Genomic DNA, 25595 nt, shown 5'->3' with positions numbered 1-25595 from the left:
AGATATCAACACTATGCTGGAGGGAATGTGGATTGGAGGGTACACATGCCCACATATGGTGGCAGTGCACCAAGATCCAAATTTTTTGGAAAGAAATATTGAAAATTATTAAAAAGATCACTGGGGTAGAGGTTGTGCAGGATCCTTGGCAATGTTTGTTCCATGCTACTTGGGAGTCGAGGAAGAAATATAGAACGGTAGTAGTACCATTTTTATTAAATGCAGCAAAAGCTCTAATACCAAGACAATGGAAAATAAATAAAGCTCTGTCAATTAAGGATTAGTTCAGAGAAATAGAAAAAATCAGATTGATGGAAGAATTGATATCTCTACAAAATGACTCTAGACAAAGATTCCATATCTGGAAAGAATGGCTGGGCTTTAAACAAACAGAAGCATATTGGAACTTGGGTTGGGAAAGGGGGGGAAGTTGGGTTGGGAAAGAGGGGGGGAGTTGTTTTCCTGGGGTTTCTTTTTGGGTTTTTTTAACCACTTCAGCCCCGGAAGGATTTACCCCCTTCCTGACCAGAGCACTTTTTACAATTTGGCACTGCGTCGCTTTAACTGCTAATTGCGAGGTCATGCAATGCTGTACCCAAATGAAATTTGCATCCTTTTCTTCCCACAAATAGAGCTTTCTTTTGATGGTATTTGATCACCTCTGCCGTTTTTATTTTTCGCGCTATACACGGAAAAAGACCGAAAATTTTGAAAAAAATTGATATTTTCTAATTTTTGTTCTAAAAAAAATCCAATAAACTCAATTTTAGTCATACATTTAGGCCAAAATGTATTCGGCCACATGTCTTTGGTAAAAAAAATGTCAATAAGTGTATATTTATTGGTTTGCGCAAAAGTTATAGCGCCTACAAACTAGGGTACATTTTCTGGAATTTACACAGCCTTTAATTTATGACTGCCTATGTCGTTTCTTGAGGTGCTAAAATGGCAGGGCAGTACAAAACCCCCACAAATGACCCCATTTTGGAAAGTAGACACCCCAAGGAAATTGCTGAGAGGCATGTTGAGCCCATTGAATATTAATTTTTTTTGTCCCAAGTGATTGAATAATGACAAAAAAAAAAAAAAAATTACAAAAAGTTGTCACTAAATGATATATTGCTCACACAGGCCATGGGCATATGTGGAATTGCACCCCAATATACATTTAGCTGCTTCTCCTGAGTACGGGGATACCACATGTGTCAGACTTTTTGGGATCCTAGCCGCGTACGGGGCCCCGAAAACCAATCACTGCCTTCAGGATTTCTAAGGGCATACATTTTTTATTTTACTCCTCACTACCTATCACAGTTTCGGAGGCCATAAAATGCCCAGATGGCATAAACCCCCCCCAAATGACCCCATTTTGGAAAGTAGACACCCCAAGCTATTTGCTTTGAGGCATGTTGAGTCCATGGAATGTTTTATATTTTGACACAAGTTGCGGGAAAGTGACAATTTTTTTTTTTTTTTTTTGCACAAAGTTGTCACTAAATGATATATTGCTCACACAGGCCATGGGCATATGTGGAATTGCACCCCAAAATACATTTAGCTTCTTCTCCTGAGTATGGGGATACCACATGTGTGGGACTTTTTAGGAGCCTAGCCGCGTACGGGGCCCCGAAAACCAATCACCGCCTTCAGGATTTCTAAGGGCGTGAATTTTTGATTTCACTCTTCACTGCCTATCACAGTTTCGGAGGCCATGGAATGCCCAGGTGGCACAACCCCCCCCCCAAATGACCCCATTTTGGAAAGTAGACACCCCAAGCTATTTGCTGAGAGGTATGGTGAGTATTTTGCAGCTCTCATTTGTTTTTGAAAATAAAGAAAGACAAGAAAAAAAATTTTTTTTTTTCTTTTTTCAATTTTCAAAACTTTGTGACAAAAAGTGAGGTCTGCAAAATACTCACTATACCTCTCAGCAAATAGCTTGGGATGTCTACTTTCCAAAATGGGGTCATTTGGGGGGGGGGGGTTGCCACCTGGGCATTCCATGACCTCCGAAACTGTGATAGGCAGTGAAGAGTGAAATCAAAAATTTACGCCCTTAGAAAGCCTGAAGGCGGTGCTTGGTTTTCTGGGTCCCATGCGTGGCTAGGCTCCCAAAAAGTCCCACACATGTGGTATCCCCATACTCAGGAGAAGCAACAGAATGTATTTTGGGGTGTAATTTTACATATTCCCATGGCATGTTTGAGCAATATATCATTTAGTGACAACTTTGTGCAAAAAAAAAAAAAAAAATTGTCTCTTTCCCGCAACTTGTGTCACAATATAAAATATTCCATGGACTCGACATGCCTCTCAGCAAATAGCTTGGGGTGTCTACTTTCCAAAATGGGGTCATTTGGGGGGGTTTTGAACTGTCCTGGCATTTTATGCACAACATTTAGAAGCTTATGTCACACATCACCCACTCTTCTAACCACTTGAATACAAAGGCCTTTCTGACACTTTTTGATTACATGAAAAAATTATTTTTTTTTGCAAGAAAATTACTTTGAACCCCCACACATTATATATTTTTTTAAAGCAAATGCCCTACAGATTAAAATGGTGGATGTTTCATTTTTTTTTTTCACACAGTATTTGCGCAGCGATTTTTCAAACGCATTTTTTGGGGGAAAAAACACACTTTTTTAAATTTTAATGCACTAAAACACACTATACTGCCCAAATGTTTGATGAAATAAAAAAGATGATCTTAGGTCGAGTACATGGTTACCAAACATGACATGCTTTAAAATTGCGCACAAACGTGCAGTGGCAACAAACTAAATACATTTTTAAAAGCCTTTAAAAGCCTTTACAGGTTACCACTTTAGATTTACAGAGGAGGTCTACTGCTAAAATTACTGCCCTCGATCTGACCTTCGCGGTGATACCTCGCATGCATGGTGCAATTGCTATTTACATTTGACGCCAGACCGACGCTTGCGTTTGCCTTAGCGCGAGAGCAGGGGGGACAGGGGTGCTTTTTTTTTTTTTTTTTCTTTATTTTTTTGCTTTTTTATCTTATTTTTAAACTGTTCCTTTCATATTTTTTTTTAAATCATTTTTATTGTTATCTCAGGGAATGTAAATATCCCCTATCATAGCAATAGGTGGTGACAGGTACTCTTTTTTGAAAAAATTGGGGTCTATTAGACCCTAGATTTCTCCTCTGCCCTCAAAGCATCTGACCACACCAAGATCGGTGTGATAAAATGCTTTCCCAATTTCCCAATGGCGCTGTTTACATCCGGCGAAATCTAAGTCATGAAATGCTCGTAGCTTCCGGTTTCTTAGGCCATAGAGATGTTTGGAGCCACTCTGGTCTCTGATCAGCTCTATGGTCAGCTGGCTGAATCACGGCTGCATTCTCAGGTTCCCTGTTGAGACAGGAGAGCCAGAGAAAAACACGGAAGACGGTGGGGGGGGGCATTCCCTCCCACTGCTTGTAAAAGCAGTCTAGAGGCTAATTAGCCGCTAGGATTGCTTTTACATGAAAGCCGACCGCTGGCTGAAAAGAATGATACCAAGATGATACCTAAACCTGCAGGCATCATGCTGGTATAACCACTCAAAGTCGTGAATGGCGTACCTGAAGACAAAAAAATGGTTAACAATAAAGCACAGTAAACGGTAAAGTATAAAAAATTGCAGACCTGAAAAACAAACATGATAAAACATAATAACAATAAAACATTGCAGAATAGAATACAGTAAAAAAGAGCAGAACAATAGAGAGAATAGAGAGAGAGAGAACAATAAAACGACAACTATTTTTTTTTTATTTTATATTTTTGTATGTGTTTTTTTTTTTTGTTTTTTTTTTTTACACTTTTTTTTGTAACTAACTTTTATAACTGTAACCGGTTCCAGGTTCGGGTCTCTCAAAATGTGATGGCATCTTGGGAGACCCTGTGAAAGTGTGCCTAGTCTGTGCAATGCTGTACCCTACGCTAATACTCAACTAGTGAATGGTAGCGTTCAAAACATTCACCAATGCAAAGACCAGGATTGTCAGGACAGGAGGGACAATAATAGCGGGTGTCACGCCTATATCCGCGCTTGCTGCAGACACAACATCTTTTTTGGGGGGGTTCGTTGGGTAGGGGTACTCGGGAGGACATAAAGAAAATGCCTCTCATGCAGCCGACTGCATTTGGTTGGGGATGTGAATGGGGGAAGTACGGAGCGCTGCAGAAGTGGTGGGTTCCCAATTAGGATTGGCGAATGCAGCAGGAAGGGCATTGTGGGCACGACGGGCCTGTGTTTGTCTTTTTGGTGGCAGCGGGACACTACTTGTGCTTGCCACCTCACCAGCTTGAACTGCATTTATGGGACTCGCCCACGTCACCAAGTGTTACTGCAGTGCTGGTTTGACTACGACCGGGGTGTACTAGGCCGCTGGTGCTTGCCAGTTCACCAAAACGCTACCAAAAAAACTGTTATCGATCGCAGGGATCAGGCCTGACTCTGCGAACGCTGCAGTTATGCGTTTAGTGTTCTGTAAGTGACAGTGATCGATCCATACTGCACTTGGGTGGGCTGGGCCGGGCTGGGCGGAGGGGCAAAACGCAGGTGCTAGCAGGTATCTGGGCTGATCCCACTAACACTGCGTTTTTGGGAACCCTAAACTGCTGGGGACGCTAGTATAGATCTGATCGGATCAGGTATTGATCTGATCAGATACTATACCACTAAGGAAGGTGTACGATGCGTGCGTGGGTGTTAGCACGACTGGCGCTAACCTGACGCTGCCTGGGGCTGGTGCTTGCCAGTTCACCAAAACGCTACCAAAAAAACGGTTAGCGATCGCAGGGATCAGGCCTGACTCTGCGAACGCTGCAGTTATGTGTTTAGTGTTTTGTAAGTGACAGTGATCGATCGATACTGCACTTGGGTGGGCTGGGCTGGGCCGGGCGGAGGGGCAAAACGCAGGTGCTAGCAGGTATCTGGGCTGATCCCGCTAACACTGCGTTTTTGGGAACCCTAAACTGCTGGGGATGCTAGTATAGATCTGATCGGATCAGATATTGTTGCGTTCAGATACTATACCACTAAGGAAGGTGTACGGTGCGTGCGTGGGTGTTAGCGCGACTGGCGCTAACCTGACGCTGCCTGGGGCTGGTGCTTGCCAGTTCACCAAAACGCTACCAAAAAAACTGTTAGCGATCGCAGGGATCAGGCCTGACTCTGCGAACGCTGCAGTTATGCGTTTAGCGTTTTGTAAGTGACAGTGATCAATCGATACTGCACTTGGGTGGGCTGGGCTGGGCCGGGCGGAGGGGCAAAACGCAGGTGCTAGCGGGTATCTGGGCTGATCCCGCTAACACTGCGTTTTTGGGAACCCTAAACTGCTGGGGACGCTAGTATAGATCTGATCGGATCAGATATTGATGCGTACAGATACTATACCACTAAGGGAGGCGTATGCTGCGTGCGTGGGTGTTAGCGGTACTGGCGCTAATCTGACGCTGCCTGGGGCGACGCATATCACCGCCGGGCGATCAGGGGGCTAAACCTTTATTCGGTAATAAATGGCGGGTGCCCTGACACTATGAAAAATAAACCAACTAACCAGCGTCACCCGTAACGGTTATACGGTGATCAGTGGTGAAAGGGTTAACTAGGGGGCAATCAAGGGGTTAAAACATTTATTAGATAGTATATGGGGGTCCCTGTCACTATAAAATGCTGACGGCGAACCTAAATATTTACGTTCCTAACTAGCGTCACCAGTGACACTAATACAGTGATCAGAAAAATGATCGCTTAGCGACACTGGTGACAGGGGGTGATCAAGGGGTTAAAACTTTATCAGAGGGGGTTAGGGGGGTACCGTAGACCTAAAGGGGGGTAACACTCACTGTCCTACCACAGTAAGTGTCACTAACTGACACCATGCAGTAATTATAAAAAAAAAAAAAAATACTGCTTGGTGTCAGTGTGACAGGGAGGGGTGATTGGGGGGGGATCGGGGGGCGATCGGGGGGGGATCGGGGGTGTTTTGTGTGCCTGGCATGTTCTACTGTGTGTGTGTGTGTGTGTGTGTTGGTGCACTTACATGTCTTCTCTCCTCGGCGCTAGAACGGAAACTGCCGAGCCGAGGAGAGATGACATCACATCCTCTGCCTGTGTGTACTATACACAGGCAGGGGATGTTCCTCATTGGCTGGGAGCGATCGCGAGGGGGGGCCACGATCGGATGGTCTCCCCCTCGTCTCTCATCGCTCATAGCCAAATGCCGACCGCCGCTGGCACCGGGGGGGGTCCGATCGGACCCCCCGCCCGCGGGAAGGCAATCACGTATGGGTACGTGATTTTGCCTGCCCGTGCCATTCTGCTCACGTATATATGCGTGAGGCGGTCGGCAAGTGGTTAATACATATATATATTTTTCTTTTATCTCTCTTGGGTATTAGAGGATGAGGGATATATTCTAAATTTTTAGAACATTAGTAATACACCTCGGGTTAAGATAAGACTTGAAGTTTTAGGGTAAGAGTAATATACGATAAAAAGGGTGGACTGGGTGAAGTAGGCGAAAGGCAAATCCCCCATTGCTCCATCCCTTATAAAATGATCAATTTAATTTTTGTTATAGAAGCACTGAAATAATAGGTTTGGGAATTTTATCTGGGAATTTTTTTTCCCCTTTCTTCTCAAGTCTCCCACTACCCCCTCTTCCTCCCCCTTCCTCTCTGCCCCCCTTTTTTCCCTCCCCCCCGCTCCTCCCTTCCCTCCCCCATCTCTTACCCCCCCCCTATTGTTTTGCTTCTGTATCTCATTTCGTTTTTTTAAGCAGGAATGGTATGAATTGTAGGAGTTGGATCTAGGGAGTGGAAAATATAGAGTAGAAGTTTACATTTCAGGAATGGTAAATGTCAATGTTAAATGTATAAACGTTAACTGTAAAGTGTTAAATGTAATGTGTTATGTAAATATGTAATGTACTGTATATGATTGTATTTTTATAGGATGAGTTTTGGAACCTTCTTTTGAAGCTGAAACTCTTCTTTGTTAAGTGTTGTCCTTATCTTTTCTTAAAAAAAAAAAAAAAAACAATAAAAAAAGAGTTGAAATAAAGTGTATCTAAAGCCAAAACATTTTCTTAAACATTTTTGATAGAGTAAAGGTTAAAACCCCTTTCCTTTTTTTTACCTTCTGTCTTGAGGAGATTTTTCTACACATCCTGTCAAACTTACAACAATGAGAGGAAAACTTTCCAAGCAAGTTTCCCGATTTAAAAATTTCACATCTGCTCCTGTCCTGGTGACAACTTCAAATTATAATGAAACATTTGAATTAAACATTTTTTTTTTTTACAATGAGGGTCTGGGATCAAAAGTACCATTTCAGTGTTTGCAGATGACACTAAGCTATGCAGTGGAATAACGTCCTTACAGGATGTCTCCAACTTACAAGCTGACCTATGTGGCAAATGAGGTTTAATGTTGATAAATGTAAAGTTATGCACTTGAGGACTAGAAACATGCACACATCTTACTTACTAGGAGGAGAACAGCTGGGGGAGTTAATGGTGGAGAAGGATCTGGGTGATCTAGTAGATCAAAGGCTTAATAACAGCATGCGATGCCAAGCTGTAGTTTCCAAATTGAGCAAAATCCTTTCTTGTATTAAGAGAGGTATTGAAAGCAGAGAGAGGGAGACATATTTTTGCCCCTGTACAAATCATTAGTAAGACCTCATCTGGAATAAGCAGTTCAGTTTTGGACAACAGTTTATAAACAGGATGTCAGGGAATTGGAGAAAGTGCAGAGAAGGGCAACCAAACTGATAAGAGCGCACGTATGAGTTCAGCTATGAGGAACGATTAGCTGAAATGAATTTAATCTCTCTTGAGAAGAGGAGATTAAGGGGGGATATGATCAATATGTATAAATACATAGGTGGTCCATATAGTGAACTTGGTGTTGAGTTATTCACTTTAAGGTAATCACAGAGAACAAAGAGGCACTCTTTAGATCTGGAGGAAAAGAGATTTCATCTCCAAATACGGAAAGGTGTGGAAAAGAGCTATGAAAATGTGGAATAGACTCCCTCAAGAGATGGTTTTGGCCAGTTTAGTAGACTGTTTGAGGAAAAGCCTGGATTCTTTCCTAAATGTACATAATATAACTGGATACTAATATTTATAGGTAAAGTTGATCCAGGGAATATCTGATTGCCTCTTGGGTGATCAGGAAGGAATTTCTCCTGCTAGAGCAAATTGGATCATGCTTCGTTTTTTTTTGCCTTCCTCTGGATCAACTGTCCGTATAGGATTGTGTACTTTATATGGGATTGTACATTTTTTCCCCTTCTGTTGGTTGAACTGGATGAACTTGTGTTTTTTTTCAACCAGACTAACTATGTAACTACAGTGTCTTGAAAAAGTATTCATACCCCTTGAAATTTTCCACATTTTGTCATGTTACATCCAAAAACGTAAATGTATTTTATTGGGATTGTATGTGATAGACAAACACAAAGTGGCACATAATTGTACAGTGGAAGGAAAATGATAAATGGTTTTAATTATTATTACAAATAAATATGTGAAAAGTGTGGCATGCATTTGTATTCAGCCCCCCTGAGTCAATGCTTTGTAGAACCACCTTTTTCTGCTATTACAGCTGCAAGTCTTTTGGGGTATGTCTCTACCAGCTTTGCACATCTAGAGAGTGGCATTTTTGCCCATTCTTCTTTGCAAAATATCCCAAGCACTGTCAGATTGGATGGAGATGTCTGTGAGCAGCAATTTTTAAGTCTTGCTACAGATTCTCAATGGATTTAGGTCTGGACTTTGACTGGGCTATTCTAACACATGAATATGCTTTGATCTAAACCATTCCATTGTAGATTGGCTGTATGTTTAGGGTACTTGTCCTGCTGGAAGGTGAACTTCCACCCCAGTATCAAGTCTTTTTCAGACTCCAACAGGTTTTTTTCTAAGATTGCCCCGTATTTGGCTCCATCCATTTTCCCAACAACTCTGACTAGCTTCCCTGTCCCTGCTGAAGAAAAGCATCCCCACAACATGATGTTGCCACCACTATGTTTCACGGTGGGGATGGTGTGTTCAGGGTCATGTGCAGTGTTAGTTTTTTCGCCACACATAGCGTTTTGCTTTTAGGCAAAAAAGTTCAATTTTGGTCTCATCTGACCAGAGCACCTTCTTCCACATGTTTGCTGTGTCACCCACATGGCTTCTTGCAAACTGCAAACAGGACTTCTTATGGCTTTCTTTCAACAATGGCTTTCTTCTTGCCACTCTTCGACAAAGGCCAGATTTGTGGAGTGCACGACTAATAGTTGTCCTGCGGACATATTATCCCACCTGAGCTGTGGATATCTGCAGCTCCTCCAGAGTTACCATGGGCCTCTTGGCTGCTTCTCTGATTAATGCTCTCCTTGCCCAGCTTGTCAGTTTAGGTGGACGGCAAAGTCTTGGTAGGTTTGCAGTTGTGCCATAGTCTTTTCTTTTTCAGATGATGGATTGAACAGTGCTCCGTGAGATGTTCAAAGCTTGGGACATTTTTTTATAACCTAACGCTGCTTTAAACATGTCCACAACTATATCCCTGACCTATCTGGTGTGTTCCTTGGCCTTCATGATGCTTTTTGTTCACTAAGATTCTCTAACAAACCTCTGAGGGCTTCACAGAACAACTGTATATATACTGAGATTAAATTACACACAGGTGGACTCTATTTGCTAATTGGGTGACTTCTGAAGGCAATTGGTTCCACTAGATTTTAGCTAGGGGTATTATAGTAAAGGGGGCTGAGTACAAATGCACGCCGCGCTTTTCAGATTTTTATTTGTAAAAAAAATTGAAAACCGTTTATCATTTTCCTTCCACTTCACAATTATGTGCTACTTTGTGTTGCTCTATCACATTAAATACATTTATGTGTATGGTTGTAACATTTCAAAAGGGTATGAATACTTTTTCAAGGCACTGTATGTAATGACAGTAAAGGTCTACTCTATCAAAAAGTTTGTTTTTTAACTCACTTTCTGTTCTTGTAACAGTGGTCACCAGGACAAATTGAAAGTGAATCTCCCTAGTTGGCACAGATAACAATAAAAATCTGACAGAAGTTCACAAAAGATAAACTTTCACCCTTTCACCGCTGGACCATTTTTTTCACATGTATTTCAAATCCCCAAAATGGTGAAAAACGTACAATACCCATAACTATCATTAGGTGACATTTTAAAAACCTTTACAATTAATCAGTTTTGAACTTACCACAAATGATGAAATATGAAACAACATATTTCTTCCACTTTGGCCTGAGAGGGGCATTACATGTTGCATAATTGTCATTTACACACGCATTTGTGCCCTACATGTGCCCTACATGTGCAGGAGTCTCTAAAAAGTTTATGTATTGTAAAACATTTCTTTCTAATACATCCCTTTTCTATGTTTTTATTTATTTTCTTAATCCCACAGTGTTAGATTTTCACTGTGCAAAATGGAGCAAAAACTTTGTGTGCAGCAGCCCCCCAGCTCCCCCTAATACTTACCTAAGCCCCCTCTCGATCCAGCAATGTCCACAAGAGCCATGCCTCTCCTCTCCAGGGATTCACACTCCTGACTGGCTTTTGGCAGCAGTGGGAGTCATTGGCTCCCGCTGCTGTCAATCACAGCCAGTGAGCCAATCAGTAAATGGAGGGGGCAGGGACACACAGAGCCGTGGCTCAGGAGTGCGCCTGTTTGGGTTGCTGTGAGGGCTCCCTGCAAGAGGGAGGAGCCAGGAGTTCCAGCATGGGACCTGAGAAGAGGAGGATCCGGGCTGCTCTGTGCAAAACAACTGCACAGACCAGGTAAGTATAACATGTTTGTTACTAAAAAAAAAAAAAAACAACTTTAATATTGCTTTAAACCCCAAAACAAAACATGTATTACACTGCAGCTTACCAATTCCTAAATTTGTTGGATGCATTTGTTTTCTTTTTTCCCTTTGTTTTCACTTGGCTATCCTGCCAGTAAATCTGTTATTTTTCAATTTTATTTAACAGACAAAGCTATCCTGCAAAAATGGCACTTAGAGGGTTGAGACAAACCATTTACCACTGAAAAGGGTGCATACAAAGGTCAATTTTTATCACTTTATATAAAATCTTTATCCCAAAAGTAAAAAAAAATTTTTAGTTGTATTTGTCTAAAAAGTGCTAGCTGAAATTCAGCTTTTTTGTTAATGAATTCCTTTTAAATCTACTAGTCTAAAACTACCCTCTCTACAGCTTGACAATGCTGCTGTCCAAAGGTGTCCCTGTTGCACATCATCCAAAGTGAAGACACCCTAAGTCAGGAAGTGTGTGGATAGATCATCAGGTGAAAATAAAGCAATTAAAACTAAGAAAAGAAAAAAATGCAACCATCATATGTAAGGACTGGTAACCTGCAATATATTACATTTTTGGTCTTGGGTTTAATACCATTTTAAGCGCAGTCATTTCTGTTGTAAAAAATTAGGAGATGTACATTCAATGGACAAACTTGTCTGGTGGTCAGTTGATGTAAATATGATTATGTACTGTAATGTTAACAATAAGAAATGCAGGACTCTTCTTTTAAATAGTTTCATTCCTTTGTTTATTTAAAGTCAACAGCTACAAAAAGTGTAGCTGCTGACTTTTAATAAACACACACTCACCTGTCCCATGATCCAGCGGTGCACTCACCGCAGCTGTGTTCTCCCCGTGTCCTCTCTCGGCTGCGCCAGCATCTTCACTATGGGCACCCGGCTGTGACAGCTTGTGGCTTCACAGCTGGGTGCCCACAGCGCACGGGCAAGCGGTTCTGCACTCTGTGACTGGTCCCAAAGTCTTCTAGGACCTGTCATGTGTCCCAGAAGACTTCAGGAAGGAGAACTTCCACTTCCGATCACCTAAGGCAGCACGTGCAAATTTGTTAAGCACATCCCCATGACTATAACTCCCTTTTTCCAAATACAGATTTTATGGTTCACAAGAGCAGAAAACATAAAGACATTATTTTTTCAATGTTTCAATGTTGAGTTAAAATTTTTCTACACTTTTAGTCTATATGTGTCGTACCCACAGTCAATAAAAAACAATAAATACTCTTCTTATTGACCTATATGTCTGCCATGAAATTGTAACTTCAATTTTGATGAGAAATACAAACTCCTCTATGTACACGAGGCACACTATAAAGTATACATTGCCAGGAAATTAATATTTTCTCTGTTCTGAGGAAATTGCTGTTTGTATTGCAGCATTTTCAAAGGGGGAGTTGCCTTCCTCAAGTTCACCGAGTACAATATTGAAACAAGTGATATCTTGAAATTGGGACTTTTAAGGTGCCAATATCAACGTACATGTCAAAACGTTTATTGATACAAAAAGGTTTGTAAAACCTGCACAGACATAACATTTTGTCAAATAAATATTGTGAATCCAAAAACGATCAATTACACCATATGCATGAAGTGATGTAAACTTATACAAAAAGTCCCAATTTTGAGAGATCTCTTGTTTTGGTACTTCATATAGGGATGTAGATGCCTTGGGTTTCCCCTCCATCTGTTTTTATCCATCTAGTACAATATCAGTGCTGTAATAAAAACTGAATTGTCTACATCCCTTTAGAAGAGGACAAGCTGAGTATCTCACTAAAGATTAAACTACTATTGCAAGGGATTCCATAAATATAACTTATCTTAATGCATTTCAGTGCAGACTTCTGAGTTAGGCTGGGTTCACACCTATTTGAATTGGATGCGGGTTTCCCTGCATCCAATTTGCATAGCAGCAGAATGTGACCGGCTCTCTATGAAGCCGCTTCACATATCTCCGGGGCGGCTGCGGAGCACACTGCACAGAAACGCTGTGTGTCTTTGGCTCAGTTTCAATGCCAAATTCAGGCAAAGATTCAGCCCTGATTCGTCCCTGAACCAGAGAACAGGGTCACATAGAGTTCCTGTGCGATCTGCAGCTGGTTCCAGTGCGAACCAAGCCTAAAGCAGTAATCCACAATTAATGACACTTCTGGGGGTATTCTTTACAGCAACAGGGTACAAATGACCTCCATGCTGCAAAAGAGTATATTTATCAATGTTTTCACCCAAGATTCATACAGCTTTCACCCAATTTTTCTAAAATCTTATGTGAAAAATTAGTGAGAATTCAGTGTTCTAAAAATCTTGGGTGAAAACATTAATAAATAGACCCCTACATTTTAAATTTACTGTAGTGAAAGTAGAGTTTTATTTTACACATATTGTTCTGTGAAGCAATGTATACAAATATAATGTATAAATGATCATGCTATGCTAAACAAAGTGTTCATTACCCCAATTTGCTAACACAAATATACCCTGGAGAACATGAAAATAATAGATTTACCTATAATTTAGTGCTTATACCTTCATTCAGTTTGGTATAACACACATTGGGGGGAGGGGGTCTGGTGTAGCCGTGCATAGTAACCAATCAGCTTCTATGTTTTATTGGCAAAGCTTAACTGAACAAGCTGAAGTTAGAAGCCAATTGGTTACTATGCACAGATTCTGTGTGCACCAGTTGCAGTAAATCTCCCCCTATGGAATCAAATACACACTCCCAAGACCGATTCCCAGACATTGCTAGCTGCAAACTGGTGTGGTTTTTCAAACTTACCCAATGCAAAAAAAACATGTTTAATTTAAATCAAATGTGTAGCCTACTTTTAAATCAGTTTAAGTACACTTGCTATTAAACAAAGTCACAGGGGTTGATTTAATAAAGGCAAACAGGCTATTCGCTTTGCAAGGGAAGCTGACCTTTGCAAAGGAATTGTCTCCAAAATTAAATGAATGTGGTGAAGTTTTAAAGAATACCAAATCACATGCAAGGAAAATTAAAAATAGCATATTTGCTTGCATATGATGATATAAATAATCTTGCAAAGTGAACAGCCTATTTACTTTAAGTAAATCATACCCATACTGTCTATATAGTGCAGACTACCTACAGCAGTGAGGTCCAAGAACCTTAAATTGTGGGATGATCTACATAGCAAGATTCACCATTTCCTGGTGGTATCAAAACCTTACTCCCCTCGCCCCTCCACCACCTCCTGCAGCTTCCCATTGGCCAGTGAAGTTGGTCAACATTGTGAATGACCAATGTGACCGTGCAGGAGGTGGAGGTGTAAGCCTTAGACTAGCCTTCCTACCAGGAAAGGTTTAAGGCACTGCACTTTATGTAGCTTGCTAGTATATCACTCTGTTTAAGTAGAAATATATATAGAAGCATATTTATGTTTTATAAAAAATGAAGATTATGTGTTATGTATCGGGTGTAAATACTGGTAACACTTCTTATTTCTTATTATAGGAAATATTTGAATACCAACTTTTAATATGTCAGAACACAGATAATTTGTGTGGATTGTTGACTGAGCTGAACAAATTGATACATTTTGCAGCTTCAACAAATCTATTTTTTTTCAGCAAACTGCAAGCATTTAATTTACTTGTGTATATGGATGCAGTTTTGTCAAATCTTTAGAGAGTCATGTACTTCAAGAATCAGAGTAATAGGAAGTCATAAAGTTCACCATTCTGTTTAGATTATTCTCAGATGAATTAAACGGGTAATTCATTGAAAAATGATTAGGCTGGAAACCCATTTATACACTGTGAAAATGCTCGTTTCATCACACATTCCTGGAAAGAACAGTAATGCAGGACCTGTGGTGGCATTCATCTTGCACACTTCCACAAACTGTAAGGTTCATTTTAAATGGCACCCCGATGTATCTTAATGATGCATGTCCATGCATATGCATTTAGGGCCCTATATGGTAACCATCTGTGCATTGTAGTGTGCTGCGTTGCAAAAAAAGTTACTAAAAGTTATTAGTTCATCTTGCACACTTCCACAAACTGTAAGGTTCATTTTAAATGGCGCCCCAATGTATCTTAATGATGCATGTCCATGCATGTGCATTTAGGGCCCCATATGGTAACCATCTGTGCATTGTAGTGTGCTGCATTGCAAAAAAAGTTACTGTCCAATTGCATGTGTTGGCAGTACATTCAAAATGAACTGGGTGACTTAACTCATGTAAAAGTGTGTGCAATAGCACCCTGAAACACATCAAACAGGTGCTGAGGAGGCCTATTACCTGGTGGATTGGGTTTGGTCATCTCTAATACTAGACTAACAAATTGCTTCATGGCACCGTTACAGTATTGGTTTGATAATTAAAGGAAATCTATGGTCACATGATACACTTTCATTTGATAACATCAGCATTGTCATAACAATACAAACAATAGTTATATTTGACAATTCAATATAAGCTTACTTGAAACAATTTTCATGTTGTAAATGCTCCCTGTCAGTTGGACATCTTTTTCCACATCTTTCCAGGTTTCCTGCATGCTTTGTAGTTTCTCATCTGCTGTTTACTTTCAATTTCTAAAGACTACATATCCCATGGTACCTTGCTGCCTGCAAGCAGTGATTTCTGTAGTGACTCTGGCTCCTAAAACTCCTCCCCTTAGCACCTTTATAGTACAGAAGGCAGGCTCTGTGAAATGTGTGACACAGCAGTGCCTACTCACAGAGCATGGTGAATATGTGTCATGGAATTCAAGTGTGTGGATCTTTACATAGTAAGTTTACAAACTTCAAGATTATTCAGATTGATAGGAATGGGCTACAAATAACTAAAATACATTGTATAAATAAATATATGATTTTACTATTTGAAAATAGATAGGATTTAAGCAACCCTGCTAGTGAGGTAAAAGCTATACCCCTGAGATCCACTAATCAGTATGCAAGTTTACCATAAAACAGTTGTGCGCGGATATGCAAGTATGCTTTTTCCAACTAGCTGAAGGACAACTGCTCACCCAAAATGCAAATTCAGACTTGCCAGAAACAAAACTTGTCTTCCATTTTAAGATTTTTAAAATACACCCATTATGCCGGCTATTACATTTTTTATCGTGGAAACTCGCTTCTGTGCACTCACCACCTACCTTTCGCACTTAGCACTCTAACTGGCCACTGGTGGGCATTGGTGGATGAGCTTTAGCACCAAAACTACAGAAGCCACCCTTTGTAACTTAGTGAAACTAGTATCAGTGGGGTGAACAGAAAAGCACCTTCTAGCTAATAAAGGTAATACAATTCATCATGTGATGCCTGCTTTTAGATAATACTTTAACTTTTGAAATTATCGGATGGCTGGCAGCTTTGCTTTAATACCCCCCTCCACAGCAGTGCAAGTAAAAATATGTGGTATAGAGGAGCATGTAACTCATCCACTTCCTCTTATGCCAATATAGTCCAATATGTACAGCGCTTGTGTGAATTAAATACCCTGTATCATATTCAATTAAAATTCCCCTGAGGAAGTCACATCCTGTGGGGGAAAAACATAGGGGTGAGACTTGAATGACGTTACAACGCTGGAAAGTGTGGTAACCGATACATGATATTCAATAAATCAAAAAGAATGGTGCACTATCCCCTTAAAGCAGAGCTCCACCCAAAAGGGGAAGCTTTGCTTTTTTGCAAGGGGGAGCGGGTACCTGGTTTGGACAGGCACTTGCTCCCACTTCCAGATAAGATTGCCGCACAGCGATCTACGACATATCCAGCCCCTGCTCCTTCCCCCCACTGCCTTCTGGGACCTGTGTGTGTCCCAGAAAATGGCTGGACCATTCAGAAAGGGCAGAATGACTCACGCATTCATAGTAGAAAACTGGCTGTGAAGCCTGAAGGCTTCACTACTGGTTTCCCTTACTTCCAATGCCAGCACCTGCACCAGAAGCCGATGGACGAATCGGCTTAGGGTGCCGACATCGCGGAATCCCTGGATAGGTTTGTGTCCTTATATTAAAAGTCAGTAGCGGGGCTGGGAGGAAGGGTGGGCAGAAGGGGTGGCTGCCCTGGGCATAATCTTGTGATTAAGCTGCTGACTTTTAATTTTTTTTCTCAGAGCTCTGCTTTAAATAATTCTCATTAGCTATAGTAAACAAAAACATCATATGTGTAAAAAAACCTTTCCACGGTATATCCATTTATTATTGCACTTTCCGACATATAGTATATAACATGCAGATGGCTATGTAAAGCCTCAGGCACTGTACCATCAGAACAGCCCTGGCGTGATGCTGTCACAGAACCAACTCCAACCATGACATTACACAATGCTGAATATATCTCCGTATTTATTACACAATGCTGCATTTATTTGGTGTGCTCTAGCACACACTAAATGTGAGTGTTGAATTGTTGTTTTGTGGCACAGAAATAGAAAGTTTTAAAAGAATAACCACTATAGATTTTTTGCCTGCATGGTGCTGAGTGGAGCATAAGGAGGAGACATGTACCAGTGGATGGAAGATTAAAAAGCAGGTACACCCAAGCATCTTCCACGGTCCAGAACAAGGGACACAAGCATATTTTAACCATAGTATGTGAGGTCAAACAGCTAAGGTAAGACCACAACTGGAGGTGGTCATGCATTCAGTGGTTTATATAGTGAACATATGTCATATAGAGGACAATAAGAAGAAGTAAAAATGAATTTTACCTCACTGTGAATGTAGAGGCATGAAGTGGATTGATTGGATTGTGTTTTTTTAGTATTGTATATGATATTCACAGCAGTAGTTGGATTTTGACTGAATATGATATTACACTTTGCATTATATTTATGATTGTAGTAATTAACATTAGAGTCACATTTGATGTGTGTGTGTATATATATATATATATATATATATATATATACACACACACACACACACACACACACAGATTTGTGCTCATAAGTTTACATACCCTGGCAGAATTTATGATTTCTTGATCAAAAGTTTACATACCCCAGTTCTTAATATCGCGTATTGCCCCTTTAACATCAATGACAGCTTGTAGTCTTTTGTTGTATTTGTGGATGAGACTCTTTATCTTCTCAGATGGTAAAGCTGCCCATTCCTCTTGGCAAAAAGCCAATTCTTGGGCTGTCTTGCATGAACTGCATGTTTGAGATCTCCCCAGAGAGGCTCAATAATATTGAGGTCAGGAGACTGAGATGGCCACTCCAGAACCTTCACTTTATTCTGCTGTAGCTAATAACCGGTCGACTTGGCCTTGTGTTTTGGATCATTGTCATGTTGGAATGTCCAAGTACATCCCATGTGCAGCTTCCTGGCTGATAAATGCAAATGTTCCTCCAGTATTTTTTGATAACATACTGCATTCATCTTGCCATCAATGTTGACCAAATTTCCTGTGCCTTTGTAGCTCACACTTCACCCCAAAACATCAGCGATCTACCTTTGTGTTTCACAGTAGGAATGGTGTACCCTTCATCATAGGCCTTGTTGACTCCTCTCCAAATGTAGCGTTTATGGTTGTGGCCAAAAAGCTCAATTTTGGTCTTATTACTCCAAATGACTTTGTGTCAGAAGGTTTGAGGCTTGTCTTTGTGCTGTTTGGCATATTGTAAGCGGGATACTTTGTGGCATTTGCGTAGTAATGTCTTTCTTCTGGCAACTCAACCATGCAGCCCATCTTTCTTCAAGTGCCTCCTTATTGTGCATCTTGAAACAGCCACACCACATGTTTTCAGAGAGTCCTGTATTTCACCTGAAGTTATTGGTGGGTTTTTCTTTGCATTTCAAACAATTTTCCTGGCAGTTGTGGCTAAAATTTTAGTTGGTCTCTCTGACCATGGTTTGGTTTTAACAGAACCCCTCCTTTTCCACTTCTTGGTTAGAATTTGAACACTGCTATTTGGCATTCTGAATTCCTTGGCTATCTTTTTATATCCCTTTACTGTTTCATACAGTTCAACTACCCTTTTCTGTAGATCCTTTGACAATTCTTTGACAATTCTTTTGCTTTTCCCATGAATCCAGAAACGTTAGTGCAGCATTGGATGAAAGATGCAAAGGTCTGTCAGAAGTCCAGAAACTAACTGACCTTTTACACACACACACTAATTACAAGCAAACAGATCACAAGTGAGTATGGTTACCTTTAATAGCCATTCAAACCCCTTTGTGTCAACTTGTGTCCATGTTATCAGGCCAAAATCAACAGGGTATGCAAATTTTTGATCAGGGTCATTTGGGTAGTTTCTGTTGCCATTTTGATTTAAAAAGAGTAAACACAGTTGATTGATAATAAATGGCTTCAGCCAAACACTAACCATGAGTGAAAGAAAAGTTTTTGTGTTATTATTCATATTCTCTGAAAAATGGCCAAGAAATCATAAATTCTGCTAGGGTATGTAAACTTAAGAGGACAACTGTATATATATATATATATATATATATATATATATATATATATATATATATATATATATATATATATATATATATATATATAATTTATTTTTGTTTTGTTTTTACATTTATATTTTTTTATATATTCTTTCACACAGTTTGCACATATTCTGGTGCTAAGAGATTGTTCCCTGCAGATTTTGCATTATAGAAAGTTTGATTTGATTACACAGATTTGAACGCTATTATAAAGCAACCATAGCAGCTCATAAGACATAATTAAATGTATTGGGCTCTTATGCCAGTGCTGGTTCTTATAAATGGCCCAGTGCTTGTCACATGGGAGTGGGGTGAAAAAAGGAGCTCTGCATAAGCTTCAACAGGGCTTCCCTTTTTCACTTTTGGCATCTAAGTAGAGGAAAGAAGCAAATCTGAGTGTGAACTGCTGGGGAAAGGGGACATTGAAAGGCAATTTTTGGATAGATTGGTGGGGGATTAGAATTACTGTCAGGTTTTTATTTATTTCTGTGACCCCTTTAGGGAAGTTCTCCTTTTCTAATGGTCCTGATCACCAATGTCATAAGGATTAAAAGTGAGGGTAAATCCAAACTTTTAAGTTGCCATCAGAACAGAAAAGGAGAGGAAATATTCCGATAGAGACACTTGTTCCTGTGACAACTGTCTAAAAGGGCATATCCTTCACATTAGAAAGATATCCTCTCACGTCCTGTTGAGTCTACAGGACAGGAAGTGAAGGGAAAATGTCCAATGAAACACATGAAAAAAAATTGACAGTGGTTTTAACACTCCCCTACTCTATGCAAAATGAAAAAATGGCTTTAAATATACTTAAAGCAAACCTGTTGCTTAACAGGAAACACGGGTTTGTGTCAAGTAATAAGACCATATACATTCAAAACTGTTAAAATTGCCAACTGCGATTTACAACTTACCATCAAACTTTCTATGCCATGATGTGAATGCAGTGCGGACAAAATGGCTTGTTTCTTGAACTATATTGGCAAATTCCAGTTGACTTTGATGACTTAGTTTATCCTCCATTTCAGTTGTGCAGCATGTGTATTCATGAGAACAGACACGCAGATGATCGCCTGAAGAAAAATTTAAGAAAAGGTTTTTTTTTTGTTGTTGTTTTTAAAAAAAAGAAAACACCACAAGATTGATTATTTTGCAGTCTAAATTCATGAATCTTTCATGATAAACATTTCTTGTTGTTAGACTGTATATTAGAATATGACTTAAGCCCAGAAGATAAAAACAATTAAAATTAAAAATTCATACAAGAGGTATGAAAATGTTAGTTTGTGTGTGATAGCATAAATTTTAAAGAAGCTCTTTATTCTTTCTGTTTTATTTTGTTTTTCATGGTATAATATTCTGATGACAAACTGCAATAATGACATCTCTCAAAAAGAGCCATGGCAAAAACGCAAAGAGCATAATAATGGAATTCAAAAATTACCAAGACAAGATTGGAGTTTAAAGGTGTAAACAATCAATAAAAATTGATAATACAAAAATATAAATTTTATCAAACAGATATATTTAAAAAGAGAAGAACAATTTTACATATAAAAAAAGAGCATAATAAAGCTCAGTGGTCACAATACAAAAGAATGGTTGCTTCTACATGTTTCACCACAATCGTGGCTTCTTCTGGAGCTTTTGTAGGACCTTAATACATTACCACCTTTTAAATGATCATGGTTCCAAAGAATCCTCAGGGCCTGTCAAGAGCTCAAATGAGGTGTCTGTGTGCCAAAAATGAGGGGGGAATAATAACCCTGTAATCATACCCCGTTATAGTAAGAAGTTAATAAATTGATGGACTGATACTAATATCCTCCCAAATACACCAACTTCATATACTGGCAGCAAATTTTAAAAGGATTGTGCCATCTGAGTACTTCCTTCTTTGAGGGTACCAATGTTCCTTAATTTGGTGTCACTATGATACCTTTGAACCAGGGAAGATCATAGTTGGTCTAACCCAAGAGATTAACCCCTTTTGGCTTGGTTTAAAAGTCTTGCAGGTAACAAGGTGGCCAGTCACAGTTGATGACTTTCTACTAACTGACCATGTTGCAAAAAACTGCATTTAGAACATTTTCATTACAGTCACTTGGGGGGGACTAAGGAGGTTTTCAACTTTATTAAATTATGTTCTCCATAATAATACTATTTTACAAGTACCCCCTGCTTTGGATCTCTTTATCGAAAAACTCATTCATGTGCTTTCTTGTTACCACTGCTCACACTTGTGCATAAATGTTCTGACTTGCCTGGACCCATCATTATTGGCCCTATACAAGAAACTGGATGATTAGCAACATGGAAGAGATCAAAGAACATCAGCATGTTGGGCACTTTTTATTCTTTAGGGAGATAACCTAGTAAGGCCCCATTAAAAAGCAACAAAGCTATAACGAGTTTAGGTGTCAGTAGTGATACAGAAGTTAAGAGACAGTAGTATGTAACACAGAGTTCTGAGGTCAGTAGTATGTAATGTATAGTATAGTGGTCAGGTATAAATAGCGCAGAATGCAGGGGTCGGTAGTAAATAACGCAGGGTGCAGGGGTCAGATGTATGTAGTGCAGAGTGCAGGTGTCAGTAGTAAATATCACAGGGTGCAGAGGTCAGTAGTATGTGATGTAGACTGCAGGGATCAGTTGTTTTTTTTTAACCATTTTGCGCCGGTAGTACGTCATATGACATAATGGACTTTCAGTGGTGATATCTGAATGATTCCTGCAGCTACAGGCATCATCCAGATATCATTTTTTACCACCGGTGATTCTGTGCACTATAAGAACAATCATAGCGGCAGTTCAGCCACTTGATCGTTCTTAAATGCAGCGGGGGGGACGTCCCCCCTCCCACCGCCCTCCGGTGCTTCTCCAGTCTTACCCATGCAATCGGCGAGCCAAAGAATAAATTGGTCACCGCCGGAAGTTAGCCATAGATATTTCTGGTGACCAGATGGTCCCCAGTCACTATGACATCATGTCTGGGCCGGTGGATGTAAACAATGCCGGGGACTTGGCTGGAAAGGCCGAGACAGTTTATTTTTTTGATCTTGGTCTTTACAGCCTGAAGGAGAGATCTAGGGTCTTATGGGCCCCAGATCTCTCCATAAAGAGGACCTGTCACGCACCATTTCTATTACAAAGGAATGTTAACATTTCTTGTAATAGGAATAAAAGTGATAAAAAAAATTAAAGAGAAAGTGTAAAAAGAAAAAAAGAAAAGCAAAATAAAATTTAAAGCGCCCCCGTCCCTGAGGGCTTGTGCACAGAAGCAAACGCATACATAAGTCACACCCACATATGTAAACGGCATTCAAATTACACATGTGAGGTATCGTCACCTGTGTTAGTGCGAGAGCAACAATTCTAGTCCAAGCCCTCCTCTGTAACTCTAAATAGGTAACCTGTAGAAAAATGTAAAGCGTCGCCTATGGACATTTTGAAGTATCAAAGTTTAGTGCCATTCTACAAGTGTGCGCAATTTTAAAGCGTGACATGTTAGGTATCTATTTACTTGCCGTAACATCATCTTTCACATTACACAAAAACATTGGGCTAACTTTACTGTTTTTTTAATAAACTGTTTTTTTTTCCCAAAAAAAGCGCTTGAAAAATTGCTGCGCAAATACCGTGTGACATAAAAAGTTGCAACGACCACCATTTTATTCTCTGCTAAAAAAAACATATATAATGTTTGGGGGTTCTGAGTAATTTTCTAGAAAAAAAATGATGATTTTTACATGAAGGAGCAAAGTGCCAGAATTGGCCCGGATGGGAAGTGGTTAATGCAGAGTTCAGGGGTCAATAGCCATTAAAGCAAAGTCCAATTATTAGTAATTAATCCAGAGTGCAGGGGTCATGAGTAAGTAACACAGAGTGTAGGAGGCATTAGGGGTAGCAGCATATTCTCTCCTCTGTCATAGGGTGAGCTCATAGCTAATAGTTTGGCCCCAAGGGGCCTCACACACTCATTATCACCCCAAAAACACTCAAATGCCCCTGAGTCATTTTCAGTCACTGAGAAAACCCCAGGCTGAGACCTGCCAGCCAATAAGGTGAAGTGAAGTAACAGGACATTGCACAGTGTACACTTGCTAGGAGACAGTATCAGGGACTTGGAGGACTGGGTGGATTAGATCCAGACTCTGCACACCTGCTGACTGGCCCAAGAGCTGGAGGCACATTGGAATCATGATCTACCCGTTACATAGCTACGGGTTGCCGACCCCTGCTATTCAGTATGAGATACATCACGCTGGCATCATTGCAACAGCTAAAAATCTACTCTGGCCTTTACTGCTCTACTCTACTCTTTTTTCTATTTAGAGAGTTGTAGGTGTAACATGATCATCAGCAGTTGTGTTGGATAACATGAGCATCTACTGAAGCTGAGTATTTTCTAGCTAGTTTGAAATGCTGCAAAAGAGCCAAACTGTCAGCAACTGAGCTACAAATAACCTCATCCAACACAGTACACAGATCTTTCATGGACTGCTTGATTTTCTCCTGGCAACACATATGCTGGTGGGAGCAATTCAGTAGATGCTATAAATTGCTGATACAAAGTATGCTATAGCCCTCAGAATCCAGGAAACAGTGTGGGACATATGTGTAAAGAGTCTGCCAACCAGTCAGCTTCCAACTGTCACTTCTGCATTGCTGAGTTCAAAAGGAAAGCAATTTGATTGTTTTCTTTGGTCAACATGGATTATGATGTCAGCCCAATTTTCTGTACTATAAAGGAAGGGCTGCAATTGCTGATCTGCTTCTGAAAATGCCAATTGCAACAAAAACAGTCAGAAAGATGTCAGAAACCTGTATTTCAGTGCTTTTTGGAACTTTGAGGTGGCATTAAGGCCAAAAACAAAATTGAAATACAATATATTACAGATTAACAATCCGTAGGTGTGGTGGCTGCATTTGTTTTCTTTTTGAGGCATGTTTCCCTCTATTTGATCTGGTGATTCGGAAAATAACACACTTCCTGTCTTAGGTTAGGGTGTCTGCTTTCTGGATGAAGTATTAAAGAAGATATTGTTGGACAGCAGCATTGTCAGTCTGGGGAGAGGGTTATGCCCTGTACACACGACCGGTTTTGCCGTCAGAATAAACTCTGAAGGTTTTTCTGATGGAATTCTGACAGAATTCCGCTCAAGCTGTCTTGCATACACACGATCACACCAAATTCTGACCGTCAAGAATGCGGTGACATACAACACATACGATGGGACAACACGTACGACGTCTTGTACTTGCTTCAGAGCATGCGTCATTTTTGGTACGTCGGAACAGCATACAGACTAGCGGTTTTCCCGATAGGAATTTGTTCCATCTGAAAAATATAGAACATGTTCTCTGTCTAAGTCTGTCTGAATTTGCGACGTAAAAAGTCCGATGGGGCATACACACGGTCAGAATATACGTTGAAAAGCTCCCATCGGACTTTTTCTGTCGGAAATTCCAACCGTGTGTACGGGGCATTAGACTAGAAGATTTAGACTATTGAAACCTAACTCTAGCTAACACTTTCTAAGCAGTTACACCAAACAGTTGTTTACCCTTCTGGGATAAAGGTTTTGCATAAATGGATAAGAGTTGATCATTGTACACACCTCTGCCAGTGTTAAATGGTTTGTCTCAACCCCCTAACTGCTATTTTGTCTAGACAGCTTGGTCTGTTAAAGTCAATTGAAAAATTTTACTGGCTGGATCATCAGGTGAAAAAACATTGGTGAAAGCCTAAAAAGAAAACAAATGCAGCCACAACATCTAAGAATTGGTGAGCTGCATTTTAATATACTTGTTTGTGTGTGTACACCCCTATTCACCGCCTTTGCAACTTAAGAGGGAGCAGTTGATGGAGGTAAAAATTTGATACAACCATGTTTTTCTACTACCCCCAACCACAAGTGTAAACAAGCCCTTATGGTGTCCTCATTCTGAATGGAGGAGTAATTGAAACATCTTTGAACAGTAGCATTGTCAGTGTGGGGATAGGGTAGTATTAGACTAGTAGATTAAGATGGACTTCTGTCCATTGTAAGCTGACCATTGTAATCACCCCTGTCAGTGAAAAATGGCTTGTCTCAACCTGTTAAAAGAAGCTGAAAAATCACAGATTACTGGTCCGATCAACAGGAACAAGGAAATATAGCTTAAAAAAGAAAACTAATGCAGCCACCACATCTAAGAATTGGTAAGCTGCAAAATATTACATTTTTGTTTTAGGGTTTATTTCGAACTAAACTGTGTACAGCTGGAGTGGCCTA

At 40.2% G+C, this 25595-nt stretch overlaps 1 protein-coding gene across 1 annotated transcript in view; it reads right to left on the bottom strand.

The window, feature by feature from the left end:
- Window positions 1-25595, bottom strand: part of GPC6 (glypican 6) — a 1118958-nt gene that overhangs the window by 786553 nt on the left and 306810 nt on the right. Inside the window, exon 2 of the mRNA XM_073614370.1 lies at window positions 20232-20390. Within this exon, the coding sequence (XP_073470471.1) occupies window positions 20232-20390 (159 nt within the window). The remainder of the gene's footprint in view (window positions 1-20231; window positions 20391-25595) is intronic.

The sequence above is a fragment of the Aquarana catesbeiana genome, linkage group LG02, assembly GCF_042186555.1.
Source record: "Aquarana catesbeiana isolate 2022-GZ linkage group LG02, ASM4218655v1, whole genome shotgun sequence".
NCBI lineage: Eukaryota > Metazoa > Chordata > Amphibia > Anura > Ranidae > Aquarana > Aquarana catesbeiana.
This window is presented reverse-complemented; position numbering and strand designations above follow the sequence as displayed.